A 12,801-nucleotide genomic window follows, 5' to 3' on the forward strand; every position below is an offset into this window, starting at 1 on the left:
CGGGGTAGGTGTAGCCAGGTGGAAAGCATGGCCAGCCGTAGAAAAATGCTTATTGAAATGATCGATTGTCGTAGATTTATCGGTGGTGACAGTGTTGGGATCAAATCCCGTTAGCGGGATCGATTTGACAACATCCGGTGAAATGGCAGAGCGACAAATTAAAATTAAATTATTCGAAATATTTAACTTTCATACAATCACAAGTGCAATACACAAAAATAAAGCTTAACTTCTTCTTAATCCAGCCACCATGTCAGATTTCAAAAAGGCTTTACGGCGAAAGCAAACCATGCTATTATCTGAGTACAGCACCCCATCAAACAAACACATGACAATCATATTTCAACCCTCCAGGCGCGACACAAAACTCAGAAATAACAATATAATTCATGCCTTATCTTTGAAGATCTTTTTCTGTTGGCACTCCAATATGTCCCATAAACATCACAAATTGTCCTTTTGTTTGATTAATTCCATCGTTATATCCCCAAAATGTCCATTTATTTGGCTCGTTTGATTCAGAAAAACACCGGTTCCAACTCACCCAACATGGCTACAAATGATCTAATAAATTACCTGTAATCTTGGTCCACACATTTCAAACAACTTTCCTACTTCCTACTTTCCTACTAGGTATTTTAAAACATAAATAATCAATCAAATGTAAGATGGGATAAACTGTGTTCAATAGCGGATAAAATCAAAGTGGAGCGAGCTTCAGGTCGCTCGCCCCAAACAAAAGTCCACTTGGCTCGACTCCCAGAAAGGAAAGGGCTACTTCTTCATTCCTCAAAGGAAAAACATCAACCAATTTCTAATGACTGTTGACATCTAGTGGAAGCCATAGGAACTGCAAGCATATTTATATTAAAATGAGCTTGCCATAGAAAACTAATGGAAAACAGGTTGACCTCAAAAAAAGATTTCCCTGCCAAATCAGTTCTGTTATACTCACAGACATTGTTCAGACAGTTTTATAAATATCAGAGTGCTTTCTATCCAAATATACTAATAATAATCCTAGCTTCTGGGCCTGAGTAGCAGGCAGTTACTTTGGGCATGCTTCTCATCCGGACGTGAAAATACTGCCCCCTATCCCAGAGAGGCTAGACTCAGTGCAGTTGGCAGCTTGGAAGAGGTGCTCTTATTCTCCATGGACTTTACAGTGTCCCAAAAATGTTTTGGAATTAGTGCTACAGGATGCAAACTTCTGTTTGAAAAAGCTAGCCTTCGATTTCCTAACTGACTATGTGTATATTGGTTCCTGACTTTCCTGAAAAGTTGCATATCGCGGAGGCTATTCGATGCTAATGCAGAAAGCCACAGGATGTTTTGTGCTGATCAAGGGCAGTCAAGTCTTGGGTGAACCAAGGGCTATAGCTGTTCTTCGTTCTACATTTTGAATGGTGCATGCTTTTTTAAGATGGTGAGGAAAGCACTTTTAAAGAATAACCAGGCATCCTCTACTGATGGGATGAGGTCAATATACTTCCAGGATACCCGAGACAGGTCGATTAGAAAGGCCTGCTCACTGAAGTGTTTTAGGGAGCGTTTGACAGTGATGAGGTGTGGTCGTTTGACTGCGGACCCATTACGCACGCAGGCAATGAGGCAGTGATCACTGAGATCCTGGTTGAAGACAGCAGAGGTGTATTTAGAAGGAAAGTTGGTCAGGATGATATCTAAGAGGTTGCCCATGGTTACGGATTTAGGGTTGTACCTGGTAGGATCCTTGATAATTTGTGTGAGATTGAGGGCGTCTAGCTTAGATTGTAAAACGGTTTCGGTCACCTAACAGTACGAACTCTGAAGATAGATGGGGGGAAATCAATTCACATATGGTGTCCAGGGGACAGCTGGGGGCTGAGGGGGGTCTATAACCAGTGGCAACGGTGAGAGATTTATTTCTGGAAAGGTGGATTTTTTAAAGTAAAAGCTTGAATTGTTTGGGCACAGACCTGGATAGTATGACAGAACTCTGCAGGCTACCTCTGCAGTAGATGCATGGGATCAGATATGATCTTAAACCTCAAACGAAGTCCAGTTCCCAGTACTTACCCCTCTTATCTGCTGGGTTCCAGTGACCAACTGTATAGTCTTCTCCAGCTCCTTCTCAATGCGGCCTGCCCAATGCATCATTCTGAAGGAACAAAGACACACAGCTGTAACTTTAATATTCATGCTTTTCATAAATAATATGAGGCTGTAAAAAAGTACATTCCCTTCCCTTATTTACCTCATGTGATGTACTGTATATACTGCATGTGATATATGTTTTTGTGGGGGGTTACTGTCTGTCTGTCTGTCTGTCTGTCTGTCTGTCTGTCCATCACCCACTCCCCTCCTTCCCTCCATAGACACACTTATTTTTTATCTCCTAGCATCAGTTTCATTCATCAACATCCCTTCCAGATGTCAATCATCCCAGTAAGGTTCTGGTTGGATGGAGTGTGAGCGTGTGTTCTGAAAGCTGGGCTTGGATCAGTAGCACAGCTTAAAAGGGCATGTAATAAAACATTTAAAATGCAGGTCTGATAGAAGTGCACAATAAGCAGGAGGCTCTCTCAGTGGATGAAGCCAAGTCTGGAATGAAGAGATGAAACATCTGGAGTACCCCACTGTAGATCTCCCACCAAGACTACAAATGACTGGATCAAGATGTTCACAAGCTGCTGTTCAATCAGCAAGAGTTAGCAACTTAGAGTGGAGGCCCTACCCACCCAGGCATCAACCACCCCCATCTAAAAGAGAAATAATTACACTCACATACATAAAATAGATCATTAATGAGTAATAATAAAAAGTAAGTCTAATCAAATTGTATTTGTCACATGTGCCGAATGAAATGCTTACTTGCAAGCCCTTAACCAACAATGCTTTAAGAAGTTAAGAAAAATCTGTGTCAAGTAAAAAAATAGTAACAAATAAAAGTAACAAATAAATAAAAAGCAGCAGTAAAGTAGCAATAGCAAGGTTATATACAGGTGATACTGGTACAATGTGCTGGGGCACAACGTTGCTGGGGCACAACCCTTGACTAGGGTCGCTAGAGTCCTTGACAATGTTTAGGGCCTTCCTCTGCCATCCCCTGGTATAGAGGTCCTGGATGGCAGGAAGCTTGGCCCCAGTGATGTACCGGGCCGTACACACTACCCTCTGTAGTGCCTTGTGGTAGGAGGCCGAGCAGTTGCCATACCAGGCAGTGATGTAACCAGTCAGGATGCTCTCGATGGTGCAGCTGTAGAACCTTTTGAGGATCTGAGGACCCATGCCAAATATTTTCAGTCTCCTAAGGGGGAATAGGCTTTGTCGGGTCCTCTTCATGACTGTCTTAGTGTTTGGACCATGATAGTTTGTTGGTAATGTGGACACCAAGTAATTTGAAGCTCTCAATCTGCTCCACTACAGCCCTGTCGATAAGAATGAGGGTGTGCTCTGTCCTCCTTTTCATTCAGTCCACAATCATCTCCTTTGTGTTGATCACGTTGAGGGAGAGGTTGTTGTCCTGGCACCACGCACACAGCCAGGTCTCTGACCTCCTCCCTATAGGCTGTCTCATCGTTGTCGGTGATCAGGCCTACCACTGTTGTGTCATCGGCAAACTTGACGATGGTGTTGGAGTCATGCCTGGCCATGCAGTCATGAGTGAACAGGGAGTACAGGAGGGGAATAAGCACGCACCCCTGAGGGGCCCCCGTGTTGAGGATTAGCATGGCGAATGTATTGTTACCTACCATTACCACCTGGGGGCGGCCCTCAGGAAGTCCAGGATCCAGTTGCAGAGGGAGGTGTTTAGTCCTAGGGTCCTTAGCTTATTGATGAGCTTTGAGAGAACTATGGTGTTGAACGCTGAGCTGTAGTCAATGAATAGCATTCTCACATAAGTGTTCCTTTTGTCCAGATGGGAAAGGGCAGTGTTGAGTGCAATAGAGATTGCATCATCTGTGAATCCGTTGGGGCGGTATACAAATTGGAGAGGGTCTAGGGTTTCTGGGATAATGGTGTTGATGTGAGCCATGACCAGCCTTTCAAAGCACTTCATGGCTACAGACGTGAGTGCTACGGGTCAGTAGTCATTTAGGCAGGTTGATTTAGTGTTCTTGGGTACAGGGACAATGGTGGTCTGTTTGAAACATGTTGGTATTACAGAATAAGTCAGGGCCAAGTTGAAAATGTCAGTGAAGACACTTGCCAGTTGGTCAGCGCATGCTCGGAGTACACGTCCTGGTAATCCGTCTGGCCCTGCGGCCTTGTGAATGTTGACCTCTTTATAGGTCTTATTCACATTGACTACGGCGTGATCACACAATCGTCCGGAACAGCTGATGCTCTCAAGCATGTTTCAGTGTTACTTGCCTTGAAGCGAGCATAGAAGTAATTTAGCTCGTCTGGTAGGCTCGTGTCACTGGGCAGCTCACAGCTGTGCTTCCATGTACAAATGTTAAGGAAATAGTAACTCTACAAACATGAAGCCCTTTCTTCGCTCATATTTGTATTGGGGCTTGCGAGGCATGACTCTCCCCTTTAAATCTTCATCATACTTATTATTATTATTATTATTTGGAACGCTATTCAACTTACACTATTTAAGCTATAAACGTCATTCAAACTTTCAAATGTGTAGACCGGTCTGGAAGAGTGTGCATGTATACAACATTTTGATATCTTTTATGCTTTTTAAATTATTAAGCTTTTAGTCCGTTTTTTTTGTTGTCCTTCATCCACTTGCATGGAATTCCCTCTACATTCTAAAGGTCCCATTGTGACATTATCACTTCCAACATTCCATTCACAGTAAATGCAACGACAATGACTTCCATTCACAGTAAATGCAACAAAAAGTTAGAGGGTATGACACCTGGTCTATTTCCCTGTTATTCAAATCTGAAATTGAAGCAAAAAGATCTGCAACCAATCTCACGATACAGCTGTTTTAGTAACCGAAATAACACAGCACTTCAGACATCTTGGTCTACTTCTCTGCTAGAGTCTAAACAGAATTATCTCATACCAATCAGAAGTTACAGCTGTTTGTCAGAGTTTAGAGTGAGGAAAAGTAGCTAGCTAAAGCAGCTCTCTCATGTCTCATCATTGAGCAGCCCAAATGGAGCCGTTGCGATGGATACTCACACACACAGAGAAGCGCACGTGGCAGCACAGGCAAATATTATGATGAGGTTGAAGAAGGTAATTGAATTTAGAACAATAGTGTAATGATGGTGAAGAATTGTGAACACCAAGAAAGTAGCTACAAGGAAGCATCCGAGGCAACAGCGCATCATCCTCCTTCTCAGGATCGTGCCCTGCGCTCTAAATAACTCAACTGGCTAGTTCGCCTGTCTGTAAAGAGAAGGGAGGGCTGTACAATTGATCTTTCTGCTCTAATTGGATAGAGTGAAGCTGTCTCAGTTCACTCGCTTCATATTTCACCCGATCTCTTCTCAATGCACTTCTTTCAATTTTCACATGCAAAACTGTAGTTTAGACACTGACCACAACTACTGACCAAACTACTGCTCTGGTCTGCAGTAGCGCTGGTTTGATCTGGTCCTGTGCATAATTAGCTAACTCTGGTTCACACTAGCTCTGGTCTAACTCTTGTCTGCACTATTAAGTGACTTCACAAAGTATTCACACTCCACTTTTTCCACATTTTGTTGTGTTACAAGGTGGGATTAAAATGGATTTAATTGCCTTTTTTTAAATCAATGATCCACACAAAATACTCTGTAATGTCAAAGTGGAAGAAAGATTTGAACATTAAAAAAAGTATATACAGTCGTGGACAAAAGTTTTGAGAATGACACAAATATTAATTTCCACAAAGTTTGCTGCTTCAGTGTCTTGAGATATTTTTGTCAGATGTTACTATGGAATACTGAAGTATAATTACAAGCATTTCATAAGTGTCAAAGGCTTTTATTGACAATTACATGAAGTTGATGGAAATAGTCAATATTTGCAGTGTTGACCCTTCTTTTTCAAGACCTCTGCAATCCGCCCTGGCATGCTGTCAATTAACTTCTGGAACCACATCCTGACTGATGGCAGCCCATTCTTGCATAATCAATGCTTGGAGTTTGTCAGAATTTGTGGGGGGGGTTGTCCACCCGCCTCTTGAGGATTGACCACAAGTTCTCAATGGTATTAAGGTCTGGGGAGTTTCCTGGCCATGGACCCAAAATATCAATGTTTTGTTCCCCGAGCCACTTAGTTATCACTTCTGCCTTATGGCAAGGTGCTCCATCATGCTGGAAAATGCATTGTTCATCATCAAACTGTTCCTGGATGGTTGGGAGAAGTTGCTTTTGGAGGATGTGTTGGTACCATTCTTTATTCATGGCTGTGTTCTTAGGCAAAATTGTGAGTGAATGTCTCAGGATGCTTTACTGTTGGCATGACACAGGACTGATGGTAGCGCTCACCTTGTCTTCTCCGGACAAGCTTTTTCCGGATGCCCCAAACAATCAGAAAGGGGATTCATCAGAGAAAATGACTTTACCCCAGTCCTCAGCAGTCCAATCCCTGTACTTTTGGCAGAATATCAGTCTGTCCCTGATGTTTTTCCTGGATAGGAGTGGCCTCTTTGCTGCCCTTCTTGGTGGTGCCGGCAGCTGAATCAACTTTAGGAGACAGTCCTGGCGCTTGCTGGACTTTCTTGGGCGCCCTGAAGCCTTCTTCACAACAATTGAACCGCTCTCCTTTAAGTTTTTGATGATCCGATAAATGGTTGATTTCGGTGCAATCTTACTGACAGCAATATCCTTGTCTGTGAAGCCCTTTCTGTGCAAAGCAATGATGACGGCACATGTTTCCTTGCAGGTAACCATGTTTGACAGAGGAAGAACAATGATTCCAAGCACCACCCTCCCTTTGAAGCTTCCAGTCTGTTATTCAAACTCAATCAGCATGATAGAGTGATCTCCAGCCTTGTCCTCGTCAACACTCACACCTGTGTTATAACGAGAGAATCACTGACATGATGTCAGCTGGTTCTTTTGTGGCAGGGCTGAAATGCAGTGGAAATGTTTTGGGGGGATTCAGTTCAGTTGTGTCACACTCTGACCATAGTTTGCATTGTTTGTTTCTATGTTTTGTTTGGTCAGGGTGTGATATGAGTGGGCATTCTATGTTGTATGTCTAGTTTGTCTGTTTCGATGAAGAACGTTACAATTTGCATGGCAGAGAGGGACTTTGCAATTAATTGCAATTCATCTGATCACTCTTCATAACATTCTGTAGTATATGCAAATTGCGATCATACAAACTGAGGTAGCAGACTTTGTGAAAATGTATATTTGTGTCATTCTCAAAACTTTTGGCCACGACTGTATAGTACCAGTCAAAAGTTTGGACACACCTACTCATTCAAGGGTTTTTCTTTATTTTGACTATTTTCTACATTGTATAATAATAGTGAAGACATCACAACTATGAAATCACAGATATGGAATCATGTATTAACCAAAAAAGTGTTAAACAAATCCAATATACAGTATATTATATTTGAGATTCTTCATCCTTTGCCTTGATTACATAAGTATTCAACCCCCAGAGACAATACATGTTAGAATCACCTTTGGCAGCAATTACAGCTCTAAGAGCTTTGCACACCTGGATTGTACAATATTTGGACATTATACTTTTTTAAATTCGTCAAGCTCTGTCAAGTTGGTTGTTGATCATTGTTAAACAGCCATTTTCAAGTCTTGCCATAGATTTTCAAGACGATTTAATTAAGCAAAAACAGTAACTGGGCCACTCAGGAACATTTCATGTCATCTTGGTAAGCAACTCCAGTGTATATTTGGCCTTGTGTTTTAGGTTATTGTCCAGTTAAAATGTGAATTTGTCTCCCGGTGTCTGTTAGAAAGCAGACTGAACAATATTTTCCTCTAGGATTTTGCCTGTGCTTAGCTCTATTACGTTTATTCCCATAACGTGATGCAGCATAATGGAAAATATGAAGAGTGGTACTCAGTGACGTGTCGTATTGGATTTGCGTCAAACATAACATTTACTATTCAGGAAATAAAGTTTCTTTGCCACATTTTTTGCAGTTTTACTTTAGTGCCTTATTGCAAACAGGACGCGTTCTTTTCATTTAGGTTAGTTTTGTGGAGTAACTACCACGTTGCTGAGGCATCGTCAGTGTTCTCCTATCACAGCCATGAAACTCTGTAACACTTTTAAAGTCACCATTAGCCTCATGATGCAATGCCTGAGCGGTTACCTTCCACTCCGGCAACTAAGTTATAAAGGATGAGTGTATCTTTGTAGTGACTGGATGTATTGATACACCATCCAAAGTGTAATTAATAACTTCACCATGCTCTACCAATAGGTGCCATTCTTTGCAAGGCATTGGTTAACCTCCATGGTCTTTGTGGTTGAATCTGTGTTTGAAATTCACTGCTCGATTGTGGGACCTTACAGATAATTGTTTGTGTGGGGTACTGAGATGAGGTAGTCATTCAAAAATCATGTTAAACACTATGATTGCACACAGAGATGAGCCCATGCAACTTATTACGTTACACGTTAAGCACATTTTTACTCATGTACTTATTCATGCTTGCCATAACAAAGGGGTTGAATAGTTATTGGCTCAAGACATTTCAGCTTTTCTTTTTAAATTAATTAGTAGTAAACATAATTCCACTTTGCCATTATGAGGTATTGTGTGTTGGCCAGCTACACAAAATCTCAATTAAATCTATTTTAAATTCAGGCTGTGTCACAACAAAATGTGGAAAAAGACAAGAACTGTGAATACTTTATTATTATTATTTTTTTTAATTAAGGGGTAGATCAGCTGTAATATCACAGATAGATTGTGAATTCCATCAATGTAATTGCCACTTTTCCAATCCCCCATATACTGTAAAGAATATATATATATATACATAAAATATATTTTTATATTTTTCATGTATTATTTTCCCCTAACAACCCTCCCCTAATTGGAGTAAACTAATGAACAACAAAACGTAGGCTTCTACTTACAGCTTATACATACTATATACAGTTCACGGGCACAGTATATTTTACAATAGTTATATTTTGATGGTTTTTAGTCCCATTCAGCTCCACTCAACCCCTCCCATCTATCTCTGAACACCATCCAGATTTAATTTATATTTACCATAGATTTTTCAACTGTGCTGCGATGTTTCACAAAAGTTCTGAACCTTTCTATTCTCATAGATTCTACATTTTTTAAATTAAATTGTGAATACTTTCTGAAGGCACTGTAAAATAAATACTTAAATGTGCATACATTAGCATACAGTATAATATCCATCAATAATAATTGCAACTCTTGAACTGTTCAAGCTAAAGACAACAAACCAACTTTCACATGTTCAGGTTATCCTATCCTATGAACCAATCAAACAATCAATCAATATTTTCATCAACCTACATGTTCAACTATAACTATTCACCATGAATTAAAACTGTAGACACTACCACTACTATAACTTATTTCAAAACCATACATACTTTTAAACAAGCTAGAAAGCACATCACATTTTCTTCAGGAAATGTACTTTTCAGCGATCACTGTTAGCCTAAAGAGATTTTTTAATTTAGATAGAACTACAGCTAGCTATCAGTAGGTCTACATACGAACCTATTCTACATAGTTCTTCAACTACCCCCAAAAATAAACTTCTAAAGAGCTTTCATCACTAGATGCACCATCATATTTCTCTCTCCAAATAATAGCCTAAAATATTCTAATCATTACATCATCATTCAACTAAAATCAAACTTAATTTACACTGAAGGTTTTACAAAATAAAATTGTGTATCTATTATTCTGCGTTGCTTTGCTTTCCTAAAAGTGTTGTCCACATGATCCTGCCTTTTATTCCCCTCTTCTGACAGAAGATCACTTTGTCCTGTCTTTAATCTTTCAGTTTTCACAACAACTGTAGTTTAGACATTTCGTGATCTGAATGTGCCACAATCCAAAGTAATAAGGTTGATAAGGTTGATAAAGTAGTCTATCAAAGTAATCAGACCAATTATTTTAGTAAATGTAACTTTGACTACATGTAACTGCTTTGCTTTATTTAGTAAAGTAAAACTATGTCAACTTCTTACACTACCACTTTTTTTTTAAATCTAAAGCAAGCCGCACATCTTTACTTCATGTAAAGTTACCATCTAGTTTGTGCTTGTGTTTTGACGAGACAGCAGCAGCCGGCTCTGAGCCACGCAGCCTTTCAGTTCAGACACACTGTCATTTGCTCTCTGGATAAGAGCGCCTGCTAAATGACTCAAATGTAGATGTAATTTGTCTCTTAATAATATGACAAAAATAAATGTCAGCGTTAAAAGATTCTTATGAAAGACAAGAAAAGACAGATCTATTAAATCTGATTGATAAGAGGGTGTTTCAGACATAATTATGCACTAGACCTGTCTTTTTTATTTCCGCGCTGGGAAACATCATTGGTTGATTGAGCCTACTGCCTGATCTAAAAAAAAAATGGAGTCATGTTTTGTAGCAATTATTGTGGCCTTTGTGTTTCGCCGATTGCACGATCACAGTATCAGGGAGTAGATATGGTTGTCCTTCTTCAATAGAGCCATAGGACTTCTCCCAACGATGTTGCAGCATATCTAGGTTGACTCATTTTCCCTGGCTTTGTAAAGACTACAGCCTGACGGGAGCCCTACTTCCTTGCTCCCAAACTCGAAGGCAGGCTTTTCCAAACGGGGGCGGTACCAGTTTACAGTTTCATTGGAGCTATGTTACCATGCACTGTCGAACCGAGATTGCTAAATAATTAGCTACAATGGCTGCTTCTGATGATTCCTCTTCCCAAGAAGAGCTGGGCGATGAAACATTTTTTGATGTTCTTTTACATAGGAACACACAGCCCTATTTATTTGTGCCGGAATAAACTGAAGAGAAGTTGCGAGACCAGCAAGCAGCGGCGGCAGCCTAGACCAGCTGGACCAGGACTCAGGAGGGCAAATGACAAAAAATTAAGTTGTTTTGCTGTCGGTAGCTAACTGTCAATATAACCTATCTTTTTACACAAGGCAGTGTTTTTCAGTAAAGTACAATTTGATCGATTCGGCCATAACGAGGCTTGCTAGTACCTCTACAAGCCAGGCTAGCCAAATTTAGCTAGCTGTTTTTGCTATACTTAAAATATACCGTAGTACAATATTATAGCTAGTTAGTTAACTAGTCTACAGTAGCTAGCCTCGGTGCCTCTCATTCGGATCAGAACTGGATGCATGTTTTAATGATGTTGGCGGAGAGTAGCGGAATTACTTTGGCTTTATGACTCATATTAGTCTTGGAGTAACTATAACTGTGTGTTATAACTAGCTAGTTAATGTGTGTTTGTGGGATGTCTCATATTCTACACCATGCTGCCACTGTAAGAATACAGACAGTACACAATGATTGGCCATGAACAAATAAGTTGATGACTCAAGAGATGTGAAAGGTCCCATAACAACAATCTCCCCTTGTATCAAAGTGATACCGAACACCTCACTGCACCCACCAAACATACCATATTATGTAAGTATTCCCTTTGTAGAACTGTAGTATTTATTATAAGCGTAAGTAGTATATTTTTCTTTCTACTGTATATATGTCATACATTGCCATAACTGTTCCTGTGTACTGCTGTGTAAACTCACCTCGGTCTCCTGAGCAAATAGACTTGGCCTTGAATACAAGTCATGTCTACTTATTTGCTATATTGACAGACTAATCTGCTGTTTTATTGAAACATGTTTACTTTGCCAACACATTTAAGTTTAAATGATAAATGATAAGCTAGTTTATCCAAATACATTTAATAATTATCACAATGAATTGATCCAGAAGTTGAAGTCAACATTTTATTGGTTTTTGATGCAGCTGGAATCATTTAGTCACTTGTCAGTACACTTGTAAAAAAAATATATATATATATATATATATATATATATATATATATATATATATATATATATATATAAATATATATAAAACCCCGTTATATACATACAGTGGGGGAAAAAAGTATTTAGTCAGCCACCAATTGTGCAAGTTCTCCCACTTAAAAAGATGAGAGAGGCCTGTAATTTTCATCATAGGTACACTTCAACTCTGACAGACAAAATGAGGGAAAAAAATCCAGAAAATCACATTGTAGGATTTTTAATGAATTTATTTGCAAATTATGGTGGAAAATAAGTATTTGGTCAATAACAAAAGTTTATCTCAATACTTTGTTATATACCCTTTGTTGGCAATGACAGAGGTCAAACGTTTTCTGTAAGTCTTCACAAGGTGTTCACACACTGTTGCTGGTATTTTGGCCCATTCCTCCATGCAGATCTCCTCTAGAGCAGTGATGTTTTGGGGCTGTTGCTGGGCAACACGGACTTTCAACACCCTCCAAAGATTTTCTATGGGGTTGAGATCTGGAGACTGGCTAGGCCACTCCAGCGCCTTCGTTGCCCGGGCGGTGTGTTTAGGATCATTGTCATGCTGAAAGACCCAGCCACATTTCATCTTTAATGCCCTTGCTGATGGAAGGAGGTTTTCACTCAAAATCTCACGATACATGGCCCCATTCATTCTTTCCTTTACACGGATCAGTCGTCCTGGTCCCTTTGCAGAAAAACAGCCCCAAAGCATGATGTTTCCACCCCCATGCTTCACAGTAGGTATGGTGTTCTTTGGATGCAACTCAGCATTCTTTGTCCTCCAAACACGATGAGTTGAGTTTTTACCAAAAAGTTATATTTTGGTTTCATCTGACCATATGACATTCTTCC

The 12,801-nt window shown here is 40.0% G+C and overlaps 1 protein-coding gene across 4 annotated transcripts in view; it reads right to left on the bottom strand.

Moving 5' to 3' along the window:
* Positions 1-12,801, bottom strand: part of LOC112263077 (voltage-dependent calcium channel subunit alpha-2/delta-2-like) — a 296,787-nt gene that overhangs the window by 274,798 nt on the left and 9,188 nt on the right. For all 4 annotated transcript variants that reach the window (XM_042331135.1, XM_042331134.1, XM_042331138.1 and 1 more), the window contains exon 2: positions 2,059-2,140. In XM_042331135.1, the coding sequence (XP_042187069.1) occupies positions 2,059-2,140 (82 nt within the window). The remainder of the gene's footprint in view (positions 1-2,058; positions 2,141-12,801) is intronic.

Source organism: Oncorhynchus tshawytscha, linkage group LG02, assembly GCF_018296145.1.
Source record: "Oncorhynchus tshawytscha isolate Ot180627B linkage group LG02, Otsh_v2.0, whole genome shotgun sequence".
Lineage (NCBI taxonomy): Eukaryota > Metazoa > Chordata > Actinopteri > Salmoniformes > Salmonidae > Oncorhynchus > Oncorhynchus tshawytscha.